Source organism: Vigna umbellata, chromosome 1 (genome assembly GCF_029865625.1).
Source record: "Vigna umbellata cultivar VRB3 chromosome 1, Vumbellata_1.0, whole genome shotgun sequence".
In the NCBI taxonomy this organism is placed as follows: domain Eukaryota; kingdom Viridiplantae; phylum Streptophyta; class Magnoliopsida; order Fabales; family Fabaceae; genus Vigna; species Vigna umbellata.
Window position 1 is genome coordinate 69,357,687 of NC_142165.1, and position 27,293 is coordinate 69,384,979.

The 27,293-nt window shown below is 33.2% G+C and overlaps 2 protein-coding genes across 2 annotated transcripts; both read left to right on the plus strand.

Annotated features, from left to right (window-relative positions):
* The first annotated feature begins 7,814 nt into the window (after nucleotides 1-7,814).
* LOC124819923 (transcription factor MYB124-like) lies at nucleotides 7,815-13,758 on the plus strand. The gene is made up of 13 exons (XM_047291531.2): nucleotides 7,815-8,113; nucleotides 8,602-8,821; nucleotides 8,928-8,974; nucleotides 9,080-9,136; nucleotides 9,252-9,324; nucleotides 9,969-10,024; nucleotides 10,121-10,300; nucleotides 10,378-10,556; nucleotides 10,704-10,849; nucleotides 11,388-11,521; nucleotides 11,599-11,801; nucleotides 12,067-12,212; nucleotides 13,193-13,758. The coding sequence occupies exons 2-13, from the start codon at nucleotides 8,687-8,689 to the stop codon at nucleotides 13,301-13,303; spliced, it is 1,467 nt and encodes a 488-aa protein (XP_047147487.1). The 5' UTR covers nucleotides 7,815-8,113; nucleotides 8,602-8,686; the 3' UTR covers nucleotides 13,304-13,758.
* Nucleotides 13,759-22,298: 8,540 nt separating this feature from the next.
* Nucleotides 22,299-25,398, plus strand: LOC124819922 (putative serine/threonine-protein kinase PBL3). Its single transcript, XM_047291529.1, has 6 exons — nucleotides 22,299-22,567; nucleotides 23,232-23,560; nucleotides 23,713-23,848; nucleotides 24,100-24,236; nucleotides 24,326-24,449; nucleotides 24,848-25,398. Exons 1-6 carry the CDS (start codon nucleotides 22,504-22,506, stop codon nucleotides 25,237-25,239), a joined length of 1,182 nt encoding a protein of 393 aa, XP_047147485.1. The 5' UTR covers nucleotides 22,299-22,503; the 3' UTR covers nucleotides 25,240-25,398.
* Nucleotides 25,399-27,293: the final 1,895 nt, after the last annotated feature.

The following is a 27,293-nucleotide window of genomic DNA, read 5'->3' on the forward strand; positions in this document are numbered from 1 at the left end:
ATAAAAAGAAAAGAAAAAGAGGGCCATGTTATGTATTTGAAAGGATTTGCATAGGGTTCTTTGATGGGTTATTGTGGGACAGAATATATATCACCGACTCTTACACAAGTGATAGTGCCCATCATTTCCCCATTTCATCGTATACCTAACCTTTTTCTCTTCCTTTTATTGGACTTCCCAATAGATTCCCTCTTCTAAAAGCATCTTCATATGTCATTCACATTTGCTTTGCACCATATATATATCATCACAAATGCCTCTTTTTCAATCTTTCCTCCAATCTCTATCATTCTCACCCATAATAACACCAAGATGGAAAGACACATTTTCTCTTTCTCTATTTTCTTTCTACTATTCCTTTAATAAACCCACACTCAACTTCTTTTTCCTTTTATAAACTATTCATCAACTTATTATAAACGTATCATGACACAACATATATATATATATATATATATATATATATATATATATATATATAACCTTACTCGTTTGATTTTCTTTCTTTTTTTCTTTTTGATGTCCAATTATAGGCAACTTCTTTATGCTTAAACTAATTGTTTAGAGGAATAAGTAGGAATTAAAGACTTCATTGAATATATTGTAGGTAAATAAAAATATTTTTTAATTTAAATAAATTTTCTTTTTATAAGACTTTATTGAATAAGTGTTTAATTAAATTGCTCATTTAAACAGGCCGTTTTTCATGTGTACCAAAATTCATGTGTGTACGTGTTTTCTTTTTTTAATGAAAAGCTTTAGGGTTGGAGCTTTTTATTTTCAATCTTTAAAGATATTAAACTTTTTATGCATATAATGTATATGTAATGATACAAACTGGTTTTTTTTTTTAGAGAAAAATTGAATACGGTGCTTGCAGAATACACAGAAAGCTTGAAGTATGATTAAGTTTAGATCAAGAAACGATCTCTTAGCTTACGTAAAGGATCTAAATTTGTAGAGACATTTTATAATTTTATCAAAAAGCCAAATATTATTGTATGGTATAGGTCTAGGACCTATAGGTCCAGAACCGAACGATCGCCGCTGGATACCGTTAGGTCCATCCGCTAAAACAATGTTGGACCATAATTGGGCCAGCGTTTAAGGTATTATTATTATTGGGCCAGAAGTCCTACAGAAGTTTAAAATAATCAAACGGTTAAGATAACTAAAGATATTTCTTTAAAGATATTGATAAAGTCATTTATATGTAACTGACCGAATTTTCAGGTAGGTTGGTTTTTATTTGATTATGTACTTATATATACAACAGCGAGGCCAAAAGTCAGGCACGTTCAACTCACATTCTACAAAACTCAAATACTCAACTGTGATAAACGGTTCAAAACATACACGGCTAACTTGAGCGTCGGAGTACCTTTTGCAGGTACCTCCCCCTCCGGTTCAAGGCAATAATAAGCAATCAGAAGTACAATCGATCGGCTCTGTTTGAAACCAGGCGGTCACAAGGCACCAGGCGGTCCCAAACTGAAGGGAGACGAACAGCTTCGACAATCAAGACATTCGGAGGTAAGGAAGACACGTAAGAAATGTTAGCTTCTCGGTCTTACAAAATCCATACCGAAACATTTGGCGCCCACCGTGGGGTCGAGTGGCATCCCGCTGAAACCGCAAGGAACCATACAAGGACGCAGTCTCAACATCATCATGTCGACCAAGCTCGTACATAATGATCCCGATTGAAGAAACTCTCACCATCAACATCAACAAGCTTTTACGGCTGTACAGGTCCAATGACGCATTCACCACTTAGCCAAATTTGGCATCAAGTGCTCAACCATTCAACTATTACGCCATTCGGCGTCACAGGTATTCGGTCATTCGACCTTATAGGTATTCGGCCAGTCGACCATCATGTATTCGAACCTTCCTTCTCAACTACTCGGCTTTTCATGGCCTTGAGTGTTCAAGCATTACGCCATTAGGCCATTCGGCCTCACGAGTATTCGGCCCTTCGGCCTCAACTATTAGGTCATTCGGTCTCATTGGTATTCGTCCGTTCGGCCTCACAAGAATTCGGTCATTCGACCTCACAAGTATTTGGCCATTCGGCCTCACAGGTGCTTGGCCATCTAGCCTCAAAGGTATTCGGCCTCACAGGTGATCGGTCATTCGGTCTCACAGGTATTCGGCCATTCGACCTCACAAGTGTTCAGTCATCCGGCCTTAGAAGTATTCGGTCATTCGGCCTCACAAGCATTCGACCATTTGGCCTCACAGGTGCTCGGTCATTCGGCCTTACAAGTGTTCGGCCATTCGGCCTCACAAGTATTCAGCCATCTAGTATTCGGCCTTCGGCCTCAACTGCTCGACCTTTCATGGCCGATCGCTCTTATCCATATGATCGGAGAAAGTTTGCAGAAAATTATTACTTATAGGGTAAAGCCCGAGCAGACTTTGGTCTCTCTCGTTTGATCGAAAACCATAAAGAACCTAAAGCTCATCTGAGAGCGACTGGTCTTACTTGCTTGGCCATCTGTTCTTATAACCAATCAAATTAATATCAAAATTACTTTGTTGGAGGACAGTAAAACACCTACAAACTCATCCAAGGCACATCCTAATATGAATTTCAGTCTTGGTCTCAAAACATTCAAACCGAAGATCGAGTAGTCTTACTGGCTTGGTCGTCCGACCTTATTGCATAAGCTACTTTGAAATTAACTATCTCAACTTTCAACTTTTGATTATGTACACTTTTTTCTAACAATTCCAATTCGAACTACTATTTTTCTTCAAGTACAGGTGATAGGATCCTGCAAACCACCTGGCCAAGAGGAGTACAAAAGCCGAGAGGTAAAGCCCTCTCACTAAGAAGTTCTCCGGGAACTCCTAGGGAAAAGCCGAACGGTAAAGTTCGTTCCCTAGGAAGAACTCCTAGGTCAAAGTCAATAATCCAAGAGGTAAAGCCCTCTCACTGGGAAGTTCTCCAAGAACTTCTAGTGCAAAGCCGAATGGTAAAGTCCGTTCCCTAGGAAAAACTCCTAGGTCAAAGTCATAGCACCAAGAGGTTAAGCCCTCTCACTAGGACGCTCTCCAGGAACTTCTAGTGCAAAGCCGAATGGTAAAGCACCTGTGAGGCCGAATACCTTTGAAGTCGGATGGTCAAGCACCTGTGAGGCTGAATGGCCAAATACCTGTGAGGCAGAACGATCAAATACCTGTGAGGCTGAATGACCTAATAGTTGAGGCTGAAGGGCCAAATACTCGTGAGGTCGAATGGCTTTACACTAGAAGTTCCTGGAGAGCGTCCTAGTGAGAGGACTTTACCTCTTGGCACAATGACTTTGACCTAGGAGTTCTTCCTAGGGAACGAGCTTTACCGTTCGACTTTGCACTAGAAGTTCTCGGAGAACTTCCTAATGAGAGGGCTTTACCTCTTGGATTATTGACTTTGACGTAGGAGTTCTTCCTAAGGAACGGACTTTACCGTTCGACTTTGCCCTAGGAGTTCCCGGAGAACTTCCTAGTGAGAGGGCTTTACCTCTCGTCTTTTGTACTCCTTTTGGCCAAGTGGTTTGTAGGATCCTATCACCTGTACTTGAAGAAAAATAGTAGTTCGAATTGGAATGGTTAGAAAAAAGTGTACACAATCAAAAGTTGAAAGTTAAGAATCATCAGCAAAAGTATTTATAGAAGAAAGGTTAAAATATAAGCATTAAATTGAAACATCAAATGAAAATAATAAATCACTATGCATTTTCTTATACGTTACATATACTTAAAAGATTTAGGTAAAATTTAAAATTATAAAGTAAAATGTATTAATTTGTGGCTGTGTGGATTGGAGTTTTGTTTCTTTTTCTCTTATTGTGTTTATGTGTATCCATGCTGCGTCATTATCCTATAAATTATTTGTAACTTGTTGAGATCGGACGAACTCTATAAATAAGTAAAACATTTATCAAATCCTAAGTTTTATTATAATCTCTAGTGGAAAAATATAGTTCATTATTAGGTTTAAATAGTCGGATGATCTTCATATTTGTTCAAGAATCTCATTTTGGTCCTCTTGTTTAAAAGTGTCTCAATTAGGTCTTAACTTTTGTAAATTAGTAACAATTAAGTTATTTCCGTTAAATGGTAAGAAACAACGTCAAAACCTGTTGATGTGGTGTAAGTTAGACATGTTGATCTGGATGATTTTATTACGTGAAAATAAAATTTAAATTATGACGTGTAATTCCCCACTTAAATTAGGGTTCTAATGTAGAGGGAGATTCTTATGTCGCAAGGACATGGAGAAGGTTTTCTAGTAATTGTTGATTTTATCACGATGACGCATTGCATACGTGGTCTTTTCAATTTTGCAAGTTCAAGAAGCTAATGGAGGCAATGCATAAGGTTCCTTAGAGAAGATGAGGTTCACGTGAAGCTCACAAGAACGCGATTTCTTGTTGGTTTCGATTTGTAGGTGATTCACCGTTGCGACGCGATGGAGAGGCTATGGTGACGCAATTAAGCTTGCTAAGAAGGAGGATTATGAGAGGAATTCATATTAGGGTTTCGTATTCTCTGCAGGTTGAAGCGTAATTTGGGTTTTGTTGGTGATTAACGACGAGGTTGATAGCTTTACGGTGAGGAGCTTGCGAACTCGCGATGTGTGGATCCAAATAGAGTTAAAGCTTATGTCATATTCCACTAAGAGGTATATGACAGGGAAAAATGTGTCATTAAGAAGAACATCAACATCTTTACCCTCAAGAATTACCTTATCAATAGAAAAATAAGATAAATACAAGAATATAATGTGGAAACTCCAAAATCAAAGAAAAATCACAATTGTTGTCTAATGACAACCAGAGAATAACGTTACGTGAAAATTTTTACAACACATAAATAACTCTCCTATGCTCTTTGACCCCAAGTACACTCGCACTCTCCAAAGCAAGAATTTAACCCAAACCTCACATCACTATACTAAATGAGTATAAAAGAATTCAAATACAAGCTTAAAATGTCCTTGACTTGAGACATCTAAAAAATGAACTTAGATTCCATTATATAGCCACTATCACCCACGCAATTGTTTATATTGGGTGATGTGAACTTTCCAAAATGTATTTTTTTCATGAACTCAACAATCTCCACCATGATTAAAATAAACGTATCTTCCTTTTTGTCTCCATTGCTTAGACCAACAATCATAGTCAACCATAAAAGAGTATACACACTTGAAATTAAACTATTCCAAGATTTCCTTTCATTGCAAACCTACATCAATGCTAACTAATGCCCATGTATAATCATCACATGCCCTGCATCAATATTAGTCAATACTCATGCATAAACACCACATACCACATACCATGCATCAATGCTAACAAATGTTCGTGTATAATCACCATACATCTTGCATCATTATTAGCGAATGCCTATGTATAATTACTACACATCCTACACTAATGTTAATCAATACTCGTGCATAATCACAAAACATCCTACATCAACATTAGCCAATGCCCATGCATAATTATTGCTAGCAAAGACTCATCCTAATACATACAACCAGCATCGATCCTCCTTGTAGCTCGCCAAAAATGCTGCAATCACTGGAGTAACACTAGACTTCCCTGTAGTTCACAAAAAGCACACTAGTCACCATCGCTCAACCACTAAACTTCAGCAAACATTGAGTGATTCATTGCAAGTTCCACTATGAAAAGCTCCACAAATCCACGCTTGCACCTTACCAGACCTCCACAAACCTGGTTGTAGATTCACTACACCAACACGATGACATCTTTGCCGACTATGATCCTTCCATCCATTTTTTCGGTCACATTTGACATCAATTGTAAATGTCATTGCAACATCAACAACTAATGATGACTCTCCAACAACAAAGAATTAATCTTTTCTAGTGAGAGATTTGACTAAGCTGCAACCATAGAGTATACTAAGAATATCTTAGTGAATCATAAACTCTTGATACCGCTTTGATTGGAACATCAATGTCTTTACTTCTAATAATTACTCCACCTATAAATAAATAAGATCAACATAAGAATATAACATGAAAACTCCAAAATTAGATAAAACTACGATAGTTATCTAATGAAAAAAATAATAATACTATATAACAAATTATACAATACCTAAACAACTTTCTTATGTTTTTTTTACTCCAAATACACCCACACTAAAATTAAGAATTAAAAGAGGGTTTACTTAAAAATATATATATATATATATATATATATATATATATATATATATATATATATATATATATATATATATATATATATATGAAAGGTTAATTTCTTAAAATTTTCAAATCAAAAGTAAGAAAATAAAATAACCCATACTTTGATGAGGTGGTGCATTTAGCATGAACTAAGATCGATTGATATTAAGGCATACGAAACATTTAATTTCAATGCAAGCCTTATACTAACTTGTTATTAGGTCATGTACATTCTCATGTGTCCTTAAAATTCACAGTTTTCCTGTGGGGTCATATATTCTGATGTATCCTTAAAATTCACAGTTTCATACTCATTTCATTCATACAATACAGCTGTGTATGATGTCATATAAAATGTTTGTTTGACTAAACGGGTATAACTCATGAAACATAACCTTGAGTTGAATTTTGAAATGATACAATTTTCAATAAGAGTGAAGAGATTTAAATGTAATTAATTTCATTTCAGATTAAAAATTAATATCACAGTTATAAAGAAATATACATTTAGGTAATTTCAAAGCTGTATTTAATAATTATATTGAATACTCAATAAATATATATATATATATATATATATATATATATATATATATATGTATATATATATATATATGTATGTATATATATATATATATGTATGTATGTATAAAAGAAGATAGTTAAAATTGAGATTATGGTTAGGATAGTAAAAGTTTTACTTTCTACGATATAAATGATAAATTATTAAAATAAAATCAATTCAATTATTAATCTATCAATCATCAAACTTAAGTTTATACAATTAATCATTTTGTGAACTCCTTACTATCTTAACCATGATAGATTTTAAGATGTAACATAAAAGAGTGTTTTATTTTAATTGATTGAAATTCATTGAAGATGAGTGGTGTGGAAAAAAAACGCCCTTCATTTTTAATTGAATTTGAATTTTGTTTTAATTAAAGTTTCATTTATCAAATTAGATTGAATTTTATTTTAATTTAAATTTATTCAAGTAGATGAATATTTGATGTTGTTGAAAGTGATAATACCAAGACAAATTTGTAATTATATTAAATTTTAATTTGATTAAACATATAAGAGAGTTTTATTTGTATTTCTTTTTAGTTGAATGGTGTTAATACTCATAATACGTATAAAAATCAATTTTAATTGTTTTAAATTTTAATTAAATTTAACTTTTATTTAGATGAATTACATTAATCTAATAATGTAAACAAATAATATAGAAAAAAAAATGACAATTTATATAATTTTACGATTTATTTGATAATCCTAATGATTTTACTATTCTTACAATATTATAACTAATAATGCGTGTGATTTAATAAAAACTTGAGTAAAAATATTGAAAGAAGACAGATAAAAGTTAATGAAAGGAAGAATAAGCGTGTGAAGGGAGAAAGTATGCCAGAATAAGCCATGAGAGCATTAATAAAGACTGAAGAATGCACGTTAGGAGCAGCAGCACAGCACAAGTCTTCTCATGGAATTCAGCGTTTTATTCAAACTTCCTTCATACCCGCGCACTAACCCCAAGTATCCGTTTATTTAAAACTATTAAACAAATACATAAAATGTATTAATTAATCTTAGGTTTTGCATTCACTCACCACTCCAATTTTCTATTCTCTTTCTTTCTTGTAAGAAAAGAGAACCAACCAACTCAAGGGTGTGTGACCGTTTCAAAAAAGTAAGAGAGAGAAAGAACTGAAAAACAAAACAACCAAGTAACTCAGACACTCACAGATCAACATTAGTACTTTGGTCCAAAACACCCACTTCACTCTCCACACTGCTTCTCATACCACTCTCTCTACTATCTCTGCTTCCTGCTATCAGTTTTCCTGTTTATCCCAGAATACGTATCACGAATCCAAACGTAGTTTATTCGAGGTATTTCTCAATTTCACCCTTTCTTTTACTCATTTGGGTATATTCCAAGTTCATCAATTTGTTTAGATCCCCCACCATTTCTGGGTTATTTCTTACATGCCACTACTCCATGAAATAAATAGGTAGTTGGTACTTTGTTGGGTTTGGATAAAAATTAGATTTTTATCCAATCCCATGTACCCCTTTTAAGTATTTTTCATTACCCATTATCTATCTATCTTTTTCGTGTAGCTCTGGCTCTCTAATTTTAACATTCGATTGTGTTTTCCTGTTTTGTTCTTCATTGATCACTGATGATAATAGCAATTTTATTTTCCCTTTTTCAATTGAATACTTTTTGGTGAGGGCTTTTGGGAATGTGATTTTTGCTTATTAAGGTGTAAAGGTGGATGTGAAAGAGAAGGGAGAAGTGATGGTTTCGCTTTTTCTTTTCTTTTTCGATTTTTTTTTGCAAAACATAAAAGCTTCTAATTATAAAGCTTTGGCAGCATGCAAGTTTGCCGGTTCAGGCAAAAGGAAGGAGCCTCAAGAAGAGAGGGACGCCGATAGAATAATAAGCACTCTCTGTGGTAAATGATGCCGCAAGATTTGAAGCAGCACCATAATGAAGAGTCCACGAAGAAGGAGCACAGTGAAGAATCTAAAAAGAAGGACCACAATGAAGAATCTAAAAAGAAGGAGCGTCACATTGTGACTTGGACTCAAGAGGTGTTTCTTTCTCTCTTTAGTTCTCTACGTTTATTTTAATTCTTCTGTTTACTTGCAAATATATATCATCTACTTAGTTCTAACAATGGATAAGAGATTTTTTCAGGAGGATGATATACTAAGGGAGCAGATTGGTATTCATGGAACTGAAAAGTACTCATTCTTCTTTTACTAATTCTTCTTTTTTGATAAACACGACTCTTTTCTTCGTTGACGAGTGACATTAAAGGGCTTTGTATTGCAATTAATTATATGCAGTTGGGCAATTATTGCATCTAAGTTTAAAGATAAAACGACAAGACAGTGCAGAAGAAGGTGAGGTTTTTCCAATTGTCTACAATTTTTTAATTTTTATCTTCACTGATTCAAAAGATCTGTTGGGTTCTTTGTTACTACCATTCTGATCCTTCTATTACTAATCATATTTCAGATGGTACACATACTTGAATTCTGATTTCAAGAAAGGTGGATGGTCAGCCGAGGAAGACATGCTCTTATGTGAGGTAATGATGGTCTCTGTGTACAGAACCAACTTAACAAGCTTATTTTATGATGAAGCATATGGAACTTTAAAAGATTGGAGTTCATTTTGAATAGTAGTATGACTAAATTAAAAGGTACAAGTCAGACACAATTCTTAACTTGCAAGTTAAATTTGTAGAGTTGAATTAGGCCTAAAGCCCAAATTTAAAATGATACCAGAGTTTATCCTGTCATTGTTGTTGAGTTTATCAGGCTACTTGCTATTGAGTTATTGTTGGACTATCCTCAAAGTCTTGCAAGCTTCACAGTCAAGATATGTAGTCTTCAATGTTAGGGAGTGTGGTGGAGGTTCACATTGACCAATAACATGATCTAGTTTTGTATATAACTTAGTAAATTTCCCTTTACAAGTCAGTTTTATAGGAATGAGTTGTGTCCAAAGCCACATTGTAAGACTTCTTTGTCTTCATTGGCCAGAAGACAATCTATTGACGAACTTATGCACTGAGAAGCAGCCTAGCCTACTGTCAGAAGTTGGTTACAACCAAATCACCAAGATCTCATGTATATATATGCATACTCTTCCAGATAACATCAACTAGACTTCAGTACACATGAATAAATGAGGCATTTGTGATTTTATTTCTTACCATTTTCTCTGTAGGCTCAAAAAATATTTGGTAACAGATGGACAGAAATAGCAAAGGTGGTTTCAGGCAGGTAACCAGAAATTGATTTTTTTCTTCTTGAGTGCATGTGAATATGTGATAGTCATTTTATTGATGCTTAATATTTAATGCATTGCTTTCTGCACAGAACGGATAATGCCGTGAAAAACCGTTTCTCCACACTCTGCAGAAAGAAAGAAAAATATGCAGCATTAGCAAAAGAGAACAGTACTTCTTACATCAATTCAAATAGCAAGAGAATTATGTTCCAACATTATAATAATATGGATACAACAGCTGAATCTGGAGTACCTATTAAAAGGATGAGGTACTGTATACTCTATGTATCAAAATACTCAAATTCTACTAAGAGAAGTGTTGACATTTTATCCTATGGTTATATAGGAGGTCCCATATCCCTGATGATGCAGAAAAAACCGAATTTGGAGACCGATCACATTTACGAAATGGAACTCCAATAAATCAACAGCAAAGACCACCATTTGCAGTATTAGCTCAAAACTCTCATAACTCAAACAGCTTGCCAGACCATCAGCATGATTGCAGTCCCAAGTTCAATTCTGGTAGTTATCTTTGAATTGAACTTTAGTGTTGGAGCTTGATTCATGTATAGTAAAACTTGAAAAAGAAAACATGATATAATTAATATATTCAGCAAACAAAACTTCAGCCATCCTCTCATTGTAAGATGGTTTGTCATGCTTCTGCAGCCCAGGATGACCAGATTCAAGGAACATTTCTCAAAAGGGATGACCCAAAGAGAAGTGTATTGATGAAACAGGCAGAGTTATTAAGTTCACTAGCTCTAAAAGTTGATACCGAAAACGTGGACCAAAGTCTTGAACACACTTGGAAGGTGAGGCTTTATAACTTCTAAACTTGCTTCAGTTTTGAATATTGACCACTTTTTCTTCTTTAAAAAATGAACTTACTACTTTTTGTGATGAGTAAAGCCCTAAAAGTGCCAGTTATATCCTTAGAAGTTAGCATCAACAACAAGCAACTTGTCATGTTAGCCTATTTACATAAAAAATTGAAAGTCGTTTCACATGTATCTTTTTTTCGTCCTATAGCACCCTGGTAAGCATTAAAAGCTAATTGAAAAAGTTTAGGCATTGTTTGCTCCTAGTTTCTTGACTAAAACATTTGCAATTTATGTCGTTATGAATCTGAAGCATTTATTTAAAGGAAAACATGAATCAAATGAGTTGTTAATCTTCCCAATGAGAACTCTGAAATAGTTTCATAGGTCACCTTGCTAGCGTGTATTCAAATGTTGAAAACTCCGCTTGATTTTATGATACCAATCACGAGCTGATATGTCTTTTTACTTGACCATATACATATGATAAGTGTTACTCTTTACACTGTATGTTCATTTGAACTGATGGTAGGTTCTTCAAGAGTTTCTGAACCGAAACAAAGAATCAAACATTCCTGGTCACAAGATTTCAGATTTACGGCTTGTAGATAAAGATATCAATGAGGACTTGAAAAGCAGTAATGAGGAAGGCCAGGCTTGTTGGAGGTACATTAAGATCTTTAAAACTATTGTTTTGCCTGTGGCCTCTGCGAAATGTCTAATAGTTTCTGAATATGTTCTAGGCAAGTGGAACAATACGAAGATTCTCCAGCCAGTTCCGGATACAGTACAGAATCAACTTTCCTGGGTCAGTCAGCCGTTGATAAATCAGAGCACACATTGCATCAAGATATTGGAACTGAAATGAAGTCTGAACAGGTTGGAGATGAAAAAGGAGTAGACAAAGATGATAAAGGGGTTCTTTGTACTGCAAATGTAGATCAAGGTAAATAAATGGAAAGGATTTTTAATAAAATATCAGTTTAGTAACAATTAACCACATAAATAGTAAATTATGTTCAAAGGGTTGATGAATAACCAGATAATAAACAGATAATAACCAGATAATAACTTACCTCTTAAGTGTTTAGTTATTCCTAAGCTGGAAATTATATGAAGGCTTAGTTTTATATATTTTCTAAAATAAAATGCTTTATCCAATATGCTAATACCGGAAATGGTAAGTGTTAATACTATGTGTATTCTTGCAGATGTACTGCCATATTGTGAGGAACAGATAAACAATGATGGAATTGTTTCTACCTCATCAAGATTGGAGTTCAACTCCCCTATTCAAGTAACCCCTCTGTTCAGATCCTTGGCAGCAGGAATTCCCAGCCCACAGTTTTCAGAAAGTGTAAGTCAGCCATGCACTTTGGCATTGAACAATTTTAAGGCCAACAGAATGATTATATCATTAATAGAGATAACTAGCATGATTATATATTATTAGTAATATGACATTAAGTAGGCAAATGAGGGAGCTTTTTAACTTAATGGCAGAGCTTGTTATACTAGGGATTTTTGGGGGAAAGCTTATCAATGCGCAGGTGATGTTAAAGCGGTGAACTTAAGTTGTTATCTTTAGAAACTTAACATGAATAGTTGTTGGATTAATAGAGTCGTGTCTTTTAATCTATCAATAATAAATTAAATAATTCTAGCTTTTTATTTTCCATCCTTGATGTCAATACTCAGAAGATGAAACCGTGGACACCTTAACTCAAGGGTTCTTAATATCATCTATTGCTACTTCTAAGTCCATTCAGGTATAGATGAGCTGGGATTTTGAAATACTTAGGCAATCCCTACATACAATTGTTGAAGCTGGTAAAAAAGTGGTAAATCAAGTATTTGAGTGGCATATAATGTGCTGGTAAAATTAATACAACATGTGTGTATATGACATGAGGTTTTTCTAAGAGAAATTTGGATTTTTTGGCATACATATTTAGTTGGGAAAGATCTTACTAAAATTTGCAATACGCTGGAGCACATAGAGGTGTAACTGTAGGGTTTGTTTGGATAAAATTTTCCGTAAACACTTACAGGAGAAGGAAATAAGAAGGAAAGACAAACCGTAAAAAGCAAAACTAGTTTATAGACTAGTTTATCCAATAAAACACATAGTTTCTATTCGTGCTAGAAGATAGAAGCCATGTTCTTGCAAATAACATTGAATTATTTGGCAAGATTAGTGGAAGCTGTTGGGGTTTTTTTTCACACATACATAGATTTTTGTTGGTAATGACACTTCTATCTTTTTCGTCAAGTAATAGAATATATCGAAGCTTGACACTGAAGACTAACCTTTATTTTTAAATTTTGTTCTTTCAGGAAAGGAACTTCCTAAGGAAAACACTAGGAGTGGAATCTCCATCCATCAACCCAAGTGCTGACTCATCTCAACCACCACCCTGCAAAAGAGCCCTACTACCAAGTCTATGAATCATCTGAGACTCAAATATTGATCCGTTTTGAATCCTACTTTCTCATCTGGAGAAAATTTACAATTTCACTCTGCCTAAAGTTTTGGAAGGCATATGCTGCTCCCCAAGAATGTTATGATACATTCTTGCCGCCATCAACATATCTAACATCTCAAAAGTTACCTTTTTGAAACTTGCACATAAAATTGGATTGCTTAGTGTGTCATTCTTTGGTTTGTTTTGTTTTGATATTGTTCTGGGTTTGTTTTTCTCCAATCCAGCAATCAGCATTTTGTCCGAATTTTGTACAGAGCTTGCCGTGTAATCAGTAGCATCCTGATTCCTGAGTGTGTATGAATACATTAGCATAGATAGAAGAGAGAGAAGAAACTTGACAGTGGCAACTTGGATTCTAATTTGTTGTTTGGAGTGTGCATAGGTTATTTAATAAATATTTTTCCCTTTTGCTTCTGATGTACTGAAACATAATCATAAGTGAGTGGAAATGCATTTTGGTTTGGTGTGCAAATACTGTTTCTGTTAGAATTCTCCAAACTAAGAATCTAGCACATTGATTTTCCTACCATCATATTCCAGGTAAAATTAAAAGATAATGGTAAAGACAAATACCAGGAAGCATCATGAAACCAGAACAAGAAATGGACAAATAACAGGTCAGTTGTTCCCTGACCTGATAGAGGCAAAGCATACCTTTCTCTTTGATATGGTTTGTTTGGCATGAGCAATGGTCTTGTGCTGCTGTGTGGAAGAATGATTCTACATTCACTGCATTCTTATATTTAATTAGGATAACAAGTTAATGGTTGGTGATGGTATACAGTACGCTGGTAATGATGACAAGGCTAAAGCAGTTGGTAAAAAGAGAGAGGGAACGTCCTACAAAATAAAGTGCATACCTTTGTTGTTAACTTTGCCCACCAAAGACTCCCTTTGACTCATTTGGTTTGACCAACCAATTTCCACTCACTCAAATTCAATTCGCTTAAACAAATGAACTAGTAAACGCCTTAATTGATTTTAAAATTTATAATGTCACTTGCATAATTCTATTGGCTTCACTGCAGCTATGAGATGGAAAAATCTGAAGAAACAAGAATTTTCTCTCTACGTTGCATCATTTTAGATATTTTGGTCATCATTCATTTGAACTCTACTTTAGTCTTTTATACTTAGATGAAAAGGACCCAAGAAATCTCAAGATGGGAAGATGAACTAAGAATTTTTCTGTAAACGTACTTCTGTAAGTAAGCTTAATTTGGAAGACAGTTTATGATAAACAATTCAATAATAATAGTGTACCCACCAAGATCCAGCAAGTTTATAATTTCTAACTCTTTTCCTTTTGTTCTTTATACCCCACTTAGCGCAGTAATCATTGCTATTGAAATTTGAGCTTCCAGATCTGAAAGAAGAGTAAATGACATTCAAACTAAAATCTTTATTTGAACAGTTCCAAACCTTGTATATTAGCCCGATAACAGATCTTACTAATTGAACAAAATCACGTTCAAATATTTAGCAAGGTTTCTTTCTTTAGCATTTTTGTGACACAAAAATGAGAGCATACAAATAAATAGTGTACGCAGAATACAGTTTTGGCTCTGCATGCTGTAAAACTAACCCTGTCAAATACAGAGTCACTTGATAATTATAATTCATAGTACCAATCAACAGATATGAAGCATAAACTTTTAGGACCTATCTATTTCTGTTTGTATTTTTGTGGTTTTACTCTACATTTATAAAAGAACTAGCACAACTTTTCAATCTGTTCTCTCTTAAAAAAGTAAAAGACAAAAAACGATAAAAAACAACTTTTAATTTTCTTTAGTTCGTATGTAAATCGTTGGAAACAGGAAAGACATCTATGGAAAACATGTTTTCTATTTTTAAAATTCTGTACACCAACCTATGGAAACATTTTTTTTTTGTTTGCTGTATAAATTTCTAAAAACAGAACACTAGTTGAAAACAAGGTAGTAATTTTGTAAATTAAAAGAGTAACAGAAAGTTAAAGCAAAAAATGAAAACATAAATTGTTCTCACTGTTTTCTGTAGAAATCTATAAAATTAGAAATCAGACAAAAACCAAAGAACAGTAAATACAGAAGTCAACATCTCCTTAACTTCTAAAAAAAAAAGCATCTATCCAATTACGTGGTTAAAATATCCTAGATGCAAATCTAAATATTGGTATAACTACGGTTGAACTTGAAGAATATATAAGCTACAATGACATTTATATTCGAATTCAACACACTTATGTTCCTAAGGCTTATGCTTTCTGAATGAACCTGAAATTTCAATCAAAGCTTTAGGTTCATTACTTCAATTACTCTTGAAGTTATTGTTCTTGTCCTTGATATGGTAGACACCAAGTTAAGTTTTGATTGAATATCCTAACCTACACTACTAGGAACTCTAAAAGTGGGAGACAACTTGAAATTCAATCAATTTGTTCTTAGAGTTAATGTTTTCTTGAGTGAACTTGAAATTTTTAATTGAAATTGTAGGGTCTAATAAATTATTAACTTAATGCTTGAAATGTTAGAGAACAAGTTTTAATTGAATATTCCGAAATCCTGAAAAAAAAAAACTTAAACCCTACTCTACATTTTTTAAAGTGTTGTTCAAGCTAATTAAAATTGCAATTAAAGTAGATTTCTTGATGTGCGTGTATATTTATTATTAATAAGGATTTGTTAAGAAGGATTTATCTGCTGTACAAGTTCTTCAAGATATAACAAAAATTTTCTAAATTATTTTTTGAAGATTTTAGAACTAAAAAAAATATTCTTATAAGACAAAATAACCTAGATTTAAGAAAAGAATAAAAAAACATAAAAGGTGAGAAGAGAAAATGAGCCATGAACAAAACGAAGATATGTGAAAGGTGTGTTTCAAAGGAGCCTTGGCAGCTATTAAACTAACTTCATAAATAATCTAGAATTAATAACATTAAACTAATATTCTAACATTATAAACTAACAAAATTTAAAGGGTAACCCTTCAATGGATGTTGACATCCGTTGACGGATTTTCATATTCGTTAAAAGGTTTTTCATCTTGTTTTCGCACCTGAGACGACTTCCTCCTATTGCCACCACCACCATCACCGGACCACCTTTTTGCACCAGCACCACTACCATTGGACCACGTTGTTGCACCACCAAACTCTTCTAAGAAGTTATCACCTCCAAACAAACACAGCACAATAACACACCACCACAAAGAAGCACCACCACGAAATGAAGGGTAGCACAGTGAAGGAGAAAGAAGACGAAATGTGATTTTCGTGGTGTGGGGGTGCATATTTATATAGTGAGGACCGTTTTAAAAGAGCTTGTTCAACGTTGGTGAAAAACAAATTTTTTTAACCACGAACTTTAAATTTCTGTCAAGGGTAAATGGGGAATGGGGAGGTGTAGGGAGAAGGGTGTGGTGGTGCAAGGAGAAGCCCTCCATCTCAACGCTTCAACGGATTAGCCCAAAAGTTGCATAGGAGATCTTGCAACGTTCACTCAAGTCCACTATTAGAGAAACTCACGTCTTGCAAAACTTGGAGAACTGTTGTTGAGAAAAACACGACACCAAATTTGCAACGTTTCAACGAAACGAGAAAGCAACATCTAGTTGATATATATATATATATATATATATATATATATATATATATATATATATATATATATATATATATATATATATATATCTATATCTATCATACAAGGGTGAAAAAAGGGTGAAAAACCCAGGTCTCATGTATGATGTAATGTATTGGTATAAAAAGATATATGAATCAATTCTAAATTGAAAAACTTAACACACAGAGTAGTTGGTATACTAAATTATATGAATCAAAATACTTTATGTGTATTAACCGTTTGTCAATCACAATACAATTCTTATTGTTATAGTTGTGTTGTATTTACTAAGCCGTGCGTATCTAATATTTATGAGTACTCTAAGAGCGTTGCTCCCTCCACCACTAGGCATGTTCCCTACACCTATCAAATTTTTTTATTTCCAAAACTATCTTTAGGTTAAATGTTAATTTTTTTTACTTTTACCACAAATTTTTAATTTATTTTCCAAACCCTAATTTTATCTCATTCATATTCTCTGAACGGCAACAGCCGCACCCCCACTCTCATATTAACTAAATCTTCTTCTACCTAGTTCTATCCACATCAGATATGGACTTTTAATTTTCTTTTGTTGATGAAATACATAAAACTATCATATATTTAATTATACCTAATAATTATTATTGAATTTTAGTTAATTAATATTTTAAATTTGAATGATGAAAATAAAATTAATAATGAAAACCTATTAATCATTTAAGAATAATTTAAAATTTATGTTCACATATTTCTATTTTTTTATTTAGACCTATAAAATTGAATTTATTTTGTAAAAGATTAAATTTTTAGAATATATATTTTGTTGCAATTCATTTAAATTTAATTTCTAAAAAAGTTAAATTTATTTGCACTAATATTTCATATAATTTGATTTGAATTGTACTTAAGTTTTTTTAATCTAATCTAAAAGTTTATATTTTTTTTAAATTAAAAAATATAAAATATATATGTGAATATTTAGTGATATAAAAAAATATACTACAATACTTTTTCAGATACTCAACCGATAACATAGTGACTAACAAATCTGTCAAATTAGGTATAACTAGGTAGAATATTGAGTTGACATGAGGTGGGGGTGCAACTGTGCGTTCAGGGAATATGAATGAGGTCAAATTAGGCACACAACAACGCTTCTCTAAAATCTATATCGTCTAACACATTGGTTATAAGAAGCGTCTGGTCAATAAGAAAAGTTTACATGAAAGCAGTAGAGATAACATACCTAAGGATTTGCACTCATGGAGAGACAAAAAGAAAAATATGTCATAAAGGAACTATCTTAGAAATATGTGCAAAATAGGAGGATTTGTTATCAAGCTCTAAAATATCTTTGATTAAGAATGATAATAACACTAAAACTTAAATGTTTTACATCAAAAAACAGTGTTGTAAGCAAAAGTATCCATAAAGAATATCGTCTAATTTGATATAACATACATAAAAAACAACTTTTCATAAGAGTCTAATGAATTATGTCGTCTACTGTCAAAAGTGTTATCCTCCAATCTTTCTTGAATGATATATTTGAACAATACATTAATTACTAGTAAGATGAATGACAAGATGTTTTGATCAAGCATTACAAGTTAACGATTATAAACGATCAAAACTTTTAATGCATGTATTGTAAAATACTATTTTGCTTACATACCTTGTCATTGTTATTTGTATTGAATAGGAATACACAAAGGATTAATCAGAACATCTACACACGCTGAATAACAAAGAACATTCTGGATTAAATCTCTTGAAGCCTTCTACTCTGAAAAAGTTGTACAAGCCACTCTTCAATGAAAAATCTGATAAAGCACTGTACCTTTGATGAAAAGACATAAGTTTGACCTCTCACCTAGAAGTTGTCTGCTCTTTTGAAAAATCAACTTAATATCTAACGATCATCTTTAAAATGGTCCTATATAAAGAAGATCAATTGTAGAGAAGAAAGTTGGTGCTCTTGAGAAAAATATAGAAGAATGGTTGAAGCAGAAATATAAAGGAAAGAAGGAAGAGAAGAAAAAGAGAGAGAAAGAGAGAATGTGCTCAAGAAAAACCATCAGTCATTGACTCTACCTCATCTTACCTTCAAGCTTATAATGTTTGATGCTTCCAAGAAAGATTGAAGAAGAGAGATGAAGAAAAGAAAAACAGAGCATTAAAGTATTATGCTCGAGTTGGGATGAAGAAATGAAAAGAAGATATGAAATGAGGCTGAATCAGTTGAGGTTAAAATGAAATGAAAAATAAAGTTGAGAGCATAATGAAAATAATAGAAGAAACGAAAGAAAGTATGCATTGAACATTCATTCTATTGCCCATCAAGCTCATACACATTCTTTGAAGCTCTTCCATCCAGAGGGAATAGAGAAGAGAAGGAGCATCCAAATCAAAATCAGTTGAATGATCAACAATGTTATTGTTCAAAGCCTACATCATATACATCTCTTCAATCAAAGGAAACAACTTCATTGAAGAAGAGAAGAGAAGATAAAAAGAGCAAGTATTCATCCTACTACTCTTCATCCTTACATTTTCTAATGCTGCTCCAAACAAAGGAACAACCTCACTAAAGATATGAGGAAAGGAGCAAGCACACGCATGAAGATTGAAGATAAATGTTGTTGCTCATCAATATTACATCGTCTGATGCTCTTAGCAAAGGAAGCAACCTCCAAGCTATAAGACTATGCCTTAATACATTTATCTTCTCTTAGAGAGTTACTTTAGAATGTAAATTTAAAAATATTCTCTCATTGAGAGTTAAACATTTGTACCTTGTAGTGTATCCCGCAACGGATCTATTGTATGTTTTGAAGAAAACTAAAACACTTGCAACCAAAAGTAAATGATACTCAACTAGACAGTGTATCTAAAGAATACCAAAATTGTCTAAGGTGTTAAGGAGTGACTATAATACTCAACCAAGAGTGGGTGATACTCAACTAGACAGTAAGATACAAAAATTGTCTAGGACGCAAGGAATGACTATAATATTCAACCACGAGTGGGTGATATTCAACTAGACAGTGTATCTAGAGGATACCAAAATTGTTTAGGATGCTAGAAGTGACTATAATACAAGTTATAACTAGTTAATTTAATTGGTTTACAAAGTATAGATTAAATTTTATTATAACTAGTTTGTAGTATATTAAAAAAATACTTCTCTGTAAATTTTTATATCTCAGCAGATATATATATGTTGAAGAAAAATTATACACACTTGTAATTTTGTAAAATAAAAAGTAAACTCAAGAAGTCAACTAGGAAAGCCACCAACTCTCTGTACTGTAATAGATAAGTCTATTTAGGTTAGGTTGAAAAAGATAAAATGTATAGAGGGAAATGACATAGGTTTAGCAAGGATAACAATGTGCATATTAAGAAAAAAAAAGAATTGAAAATGCGTCATAATAAATTAGTCTTTTCACGATAGAGATAAAAAAGAGAAAATAGATAGTAAGGAAATGACAAAATAACCTCAAAATAGGATAGGTTTCGCAAAAAGAACAATGAATGTTGAGAAAAAAAAAACAAAAATGCGTCATAATAGATGAGCCTTTTCAAGATAAAGTTAAAAAAAGAACAATAAACTTTTAAGAAAAAAAAAAACTGTAAATGACGAAAAAATCAATAAAAGAACAGTTATCGCTAGAATAGAAATAAACAATTGAAAAATTTTCACAATATTTTCTTTATTTATATACAGTAAATAATTAAAATATAAATATAAATTACTAATTAAAATAATATTTTATTTAATTTTGAGCTATATGAAACATCACTCATCTTCATCAACAAGGTGATTACCAATCTTTGTAGGATGTATATGTTTAACTTTGAATTTATAATTGTTTTTAACATATAGCTGAGTAATTTTATTTTGTTTTGAAATCACCGTTAAAGCAGTTTAAATATTTTTTTTCTTTTCTCATTCAAGATATTTTTTAAAGATAAAATTCTTAAGAAAATTTTATGACAAAATATATTTCATATAAGGAGGAATTGATTATAATAATATTACTGATAAACTTAAAATGAGAACATTAATATTTATGGGGGAAATCAATAAAAATAATATCTAGAATAAGGAGTCTTATTATGTCATTGAATAGATTTTGAGATTAAAAAATAACTATTCAAAGAGGGATAAGTTTTACTATTTAATAGGAAAGCCTTATTAGGTAATGAAATGGTTAATAAAGAGATTTTTGAAGAGTCTTGTAAGTTACGTTTCAATTATTATTTTTGTGAGGAAATTTCGTCGGCTAATTTGGATGTTATATAGCAATGGTGTTAGATTAGATTGGAGTGAAAGACAATGGAATTGGTTGTCATACGTGGTCAACTTGTCTTTGCTTAGTTGACTAAGTTGGCATCTTCCTCATGCACTCATTTCTTTAAACCTTTTATACCTTTTATTCTTTTCTTTGACATTTTGCTCAAAACAATTCTATCCTCAATTCTCTCCTTAGGTTGCAGGCCACTCACTTTCTCCTCCTAACTTTTCTTATCTTGCTTTGAACATTACATCTCATAGAATAAGGGTAGAGTGTTCAAGAGAGAACAACAAAAAAATGAGCATAATGAAGAATAACAAAAAACAATAATTTTTTGTGTTTATATAAATAATATTAATATAAAACCGTAAATAAAAAACTAATCATTTGGGTAAAATATAACACACAAAAATTGATTAGATGTATTTGTTGCCTTATGAAACCTACTAAAATTTCTAAACGACTTGGTAAACACCTTTGGGGTTAAATAAGTCTCTGGAAACATAAAACACACATATAAGGAAAATAAAGAACGAGAGTAATTTTTTAAAATGAAAATATAATAAAATTTCATAATTAGATTGATAAATTTTATTCTGAATAAAATATATCTAGTGTTTCATTTAGAAAAGGGATTGATAGTATCACTTCACTAAATTTATTTTGTGTTCCCATTTTAGTTAAAAAATTATGTTGAGTGATACTTAAGTGAAGTTTTCAAAAAGATATTGAAGTTTTAAATAAACCGGAATTTAATAAAAAATAAAAAAAAAACACATCTTTGAAATCTTCATTGGTGGAAGTCAAATCTCAAAATTATTTAATAAAAAAACATGGATTCGATTCACTCGAAATAAAAAATGATAAACTAAAAAAAAAAGTAAATATTAAACAGTGCCACGGCCAACGAGAAGATCCCATTCGCATTAAAAAGAGAAAGAGATTGGAAAAAGAGGGATAATATAGTAAATGCAGAATGTGAAGAGCCCGTAATGAGAGGGCAGTGTGTCCCCACGCGCTTCCCGTGTCTTCTTTAACACGACTTGGCTTCAATCAATCGCAATGTCTTATGTCATTCATATGCACTTTCTCCTCTCTTTCCGTTCCCTCTGTTTTCTTGTCAAACACAAATTCATTTCTTTTTCTTCTACCATTTTTTCCATCAAAATGTGATACAAACCCACATAAGTAAGAGGAAAAAAGAGTCACCTTTTTGTATCTTTTAAGCAAACACAAGTTTAGTGTGCGAGTTGAGTTTGTGCCAGGGGATAATGGGTAACTGTCTAGGTTCTTCGGCTAAAGTAGAAGCAGCTCACAGTTCCAGAACCCCTTCTGGTACTTTTTCTTTTTGCCTTTTCTTTTTCTGTCAGCAATTCTTCATTCGCCGTGCAATGTTTTGCAAGCTTTTAAGTTGTGATTGCAGTTGCAGTTTCATTTGCACCCTTAACATAATTGGAAATTTTGAAAAAATACTCTAGATTTAGCTGCATGTGTTAGCGATGAGGGAAAAAATTTTAAGTATCATACTGAAATCGTCATTTCCAACCACTTTCTAGAACCTTGTTTTTTTCTATGTTTTGAAGGGGTGTATGTGATTTTCCTTTGTCATTTGTCAAAGTTGGTTTTTTAAGCTATGGCTTGCATAACTGTGGGTTTGATGGAGTTGTAGATTGTGAATTCTTTGCGGTTTTCTAGCTTTTTTGTCTACTTTCTGTTTTTGGGTGCTGCAAGCTGGGTTTGTTTGGGTTAGTATTTGCTAGGATTGGGATCACTTGAACTAGGATTGTAGAATGGATGCTTATTTGTTATTAAACATTTCCTTCTGGTTGCTTATCAAATAAAAAAAAAAAAAAACATTTCCTTGTAATGCGAAAGGTGTGAACATTATCTTACATGGGTGCAGTTGGTTGAATTTTAAGATTATTAGCAAAAGTGCCTGTTTTTGTTTGTGAAATGGAAGCATAAATGGACTAACTGTTTCCACTTCTGCTTGCATCAGGAATTTCAAAGACTAGTCCTTTATCTGTTCCTTCCAACTTATCTATTCAATCATACTGTGAAGCAAGTGATGTCTCAAGTCTTCCCACACCAAGGTCCGAGGGTGAAATCTTGTCTTCCCCAAATCTTAAGGCCTTTGCCTTTAATGAGCTAAAGAATGCCACCAGAAACTTTCGCCCCGACAGTCTTCTTGGGGAAGGAGGATTTGGTTGTGTTTACAAGGGGTGGATTGATGAACACACATTTACAGCTTCAAAACCTGGATCAGGAATGGTAGTTGCTGTTAAGAAACTCAAGCCTGAAGGGTTACAAGGTCATAAGGAGTGGTTGGTAGGTGTTTTATTTCCATTTCCATGCCCTAGCTTGCTTAAGCATACTTTATATTAGAACCCTACCCTTCCCCTTCCCCTTTCCCTAAGAAAGTTTATCATATTTTGAATATTATTAATGGTCTAATTACTGGAGTTTTAATCATTTTCCAGACTGAAGTGGACTACCTTGGGCAACTTCACCATCAGAATCTTGTTAAATTGATTGGATACTGCGTGGAGGGAGAGAACCGGCTGTTGGTCTATGAGTTTATGTCCAAAGGGAGCTTAGAGAATCATCTATTTAGAAGTAAGTTATCACAACCATTACACTGTTTTCTTTTAAGTTTGGTTGATTAAGCTATTACCTTATTGGTTATGCAATCAAAGAAACTCACAGAAGGATGAAGATATCAACAATGATAGCTGGTTCCTTAATTTAAGAATGATCTTCTCCGCTATTATTATTTAAGTATGCTTTGATAAGCACTGACTTAGAAATGATCGATTAATCCATTAGTATTTTGCATTGTGATTGATGGGGCTCATTATATTTGACAGGGGGACCACAACCTCTATCTTGGTCAGTGAGAATGAAAGTGGCCATTGGCGCTGCCAGAGGACTCTCTTTTCTTCATAATGCTCAGTCTCAAGTCATATACCGTGATTTTAAAGCATCTAATATCCTACTTGACGCTGTAAGATTAATGAGTATACAAGTGATGCAATAATATCTTCATTCCTGTTATATCATGAAAAATAATTTCTTATCATTATTGAATTACAGGATTTCAATCCTAAACTCTCTGATTTTGGTTTAGCAAAGGCTGGCCCTACGGGTGATAGAACTCATGTATCTACTCAAGTTATGGGAACTCAAGGATATGCAGCACCTGAATATGTTGCAACAGGTAATTCCTTATTCCTTAGCTTTGTGTAAACTGTCGGTACGTTGCATTGCTTATAGGAATTGTTTAATGACCTATATAATCATTCGTGTCCATTTAAACATGCTGTTATTCATTTCAATTGTATGAGAATCTGCATTTTGAACTGATCAACAGTTCAATTTCTTCTGCATAGTAAACTATAAATATCTGATATAACATACTCGTGTACTTGGAGTCAGTTGGGTTAATTATTATTCTCCTTCTGAATTCTAATCCATATGTTCTAGTCAAAACAGGCAAATTTTAGATCCATTGTTTGCTATAATGCACTGCTCCTTAGGATAGAACTCGGAAACTAACCACTTTCACATGTCTCATTTTCTGCAAATCATCAAACTAAAGCTCCAATATTTTAACAGGTCGGCTGACGGCTAAAAGTGATGTATACAGCTTTGGAGTTGTGTTGCTTGAGTTATTGTCTGGTAGACGTGCAGTTGACAGAACAAAAGCTGGTGTGGAACAGAATCTAGTAGAGTGGACAAAACCATATTTGGGTGACAAAAGAAAACTATTTCGGATTATGGACACCAAGTTGGGAGGCCAATACCCACAAAAAGGAGCTTACATGGCTGCTACTCTTGCGCTACAATGCCTAAATCGCGAAGCCAAGGCAAGACCTCCAATGACAGAGGTTTTGGAAACTCTTGAGCAGATTGCAGCCTCAAAAACTGTATGTAGAAACAACCAATCGGAACAGAAGAGAGTCCATATTCCTGCAAGAAAGTGTAAAGTGCAAATGGGTGCCCATTGAACCATACTCCTACTTCATTCATTGCCATTTCAGCCATTATCTGCTTGTGTGCATCAAATTTTGAACATCTGTATATACGTTCCTTTTTTTATGCGGTTGTTTTTGAGAGGACATATTGTGCCATGAACTTCAATGAAATTTCATTTAATTATTAGCGCATGATTTCTTCGTGCAGTAGAAATTCCGCAAAGCAGTATTCTGCATGTTCAGTTATTGTTTGATTGTGGCTATTGAGATATTTGTTTGTAAAACTGTCATTGACACATTGCTGCTAGCCAAGAGTTACATCAAAACTATCCGTATCAGTTGTTTTTGCATGGACTAGTGTCGTAGGCAATCAATCATTAGCAATGGTGTGTGAAGCGTGTAAGAACATGATACACATAAAAGATTAAAGAAATAAATACACAATGTAAGGTTAGAAGAATGCAATTACTTGTTCTCATCGTATATTCTTATCTATTATTATTGTCGAAGTTAAGGGGCTAAACGATCGATATTAAATCATCAGATGCTACACGAATTAACTGATTTTGCAGTCCCAATTTTTACTCTAGTTTCTAAAAGCTAGGTACCAATTTGGCCATTGTTGGTTTCTTCTTGCCTTGGTACCACAACAGAGGCAGCTGAATATCATCGTAGCTAGTTTGCAGACATTTTTTTTTTCATTTTAACATTGTTTCCATTTCTCCGATCGATTTAGTGCAGAAGAAAGTTAATCTTTGATGATCATGTTATTAATTTTCTTTTGTCTTCGTTCATTTGAGTTAATTTTGCAATAAAAACGTATTGATCGAGGTGCTCATTATTTCTTTACTAAACTATGTCTCTTTACATATCCTAATTTTTACTTACCCAATATCAAACAAAGACTATGGAAAAAAAAGTGTAAACATTGGAAGAATAACATTCGAATAACAGCGGAGAGAGCGTGGTGACGCTTGGCTATGGCGGGACACGTGGCGAGGTGAGCTTGGGTACTGCCATTGGAGATTGTACAGGTGGCTGGGGAAGGCACAAAGAGGATGAAGTACAAAACGCAGACATTCTTATAAAATGTTTAAAAATGAATAAAGGTTAAAGCTTTTATAAAGATGTAACATGATGAGATTCACATCAACTAAGACATCATTCTACCATTTCTGCATTAGAGACAACTTCGTCTTACAAATGTTATCATAAAGAGAAAAATATTAGAGATCTTCATAAATGGTTTTCTACCCAACCACATAACTAACACCTCGTTCAATTAAAAATTTGAACATATCAGATTTGTAGTTTTCATCGGTTATATAATATTGAATTTGTACATCTCTAACAAATTTTCAGACTCGCATTCTAACAAATAGTTTAGACAAAACCAGCCTGTACAAAAAGAAGATAAAGTGAAGTCAATACAAAGATGTTGAAATAAAGTCAGTTCACATCAAGAAACTGGAATAATAACAAAAAACACTACATTGTGCTATGAGATGAGAGTAAATCAAGCAAATCTTTTAAAGATTACATTTTGATGAAAGGAACGAAAGATGTACGAGGATACAAAGGTGTAAGAACTGAAACAGAAGTAAACTGAGATTAAATGATGTAATGTAACAAAAAAAAATAGAGAAAGCAAAATTAATAGAATTACAAGGATAAAAGAAGTGGAAGAAAAGAGGGTGTAAAAACATCAGTAATCATTTGTTTTCAAATGCGAAATTGTTGGAAGTTTTACACAGTTGTTTTGAAGCATCAAGAGCCACCGGGAGCTCCCCCAAACACTTCAGTGAGGACCAGTGAAAGTGAACCTAATCAGTCCTCAATGAAGCGTTGAGGGGAACTCTAGGGGACACATGACAGGATAAGCCTTTTCAAGTGCTTCTTCAATGCTTCTATGGCTTCTTGGTTTGCAACATATGTGAACCTGTTATATTTATAGTGATGTTATTGTTGTAGAACCAAGCCAACGTCAACTCTATCTGAAACTGAACCTGGACTTACCTACAGTCTACATGAAACAAAACTTTGATCAACACAGAATCTATTCAGAGAAGTATCACAGTTTTCCTTTC

Excerpts from the sequence above, each read along its gene's own strand:
- LOC124819922 (XM_047291529.1), top strand. The coding sequence starts at position 22,504 with ATGGGTAACTGTCTAGGTTCTTCGGCTAAAGTAGAAGCAGCTCACAGT. Across the intron at positions 22,568-23,231 it reads CAGTTCCAGAACCCCTTCTG|GAATTTCAAAGACTAGTCCT; the intron begins GTACTTTTTCTT and ends TGCTTGCATCAG. Across the intron at positions 23,849-24,099 it reads AGAGAATCATCTATTTAGAA|GGGGACCACAACCTCTATCT; the intron begins GTAAGTTATCAC and ends TATATTTGACAG.
- LOC124819923 (XM_047291531.2), top strand. The coding sequence starts at position 8,687 with ATGATGCCGCAAGATTTGAAGCAGCACCATAATGAAGAGTCCACGAAG. Across the intron at positions 10,850-11,387 it reads GTCTTGAACACACTTGGAAG|GTTCTTCAAGAGTTTCTGAA; the intron begins GTGAGGCTTTAT and ends AACTGATGGTAG. Across the intron at positions 11,522-11,598 it reads GAAGGCCAGGCTTGTTGGAG|GCAAGTGGAACAATACGAAG; the intron begins GTACATTAAGAT and ends AATATGTTCTAG.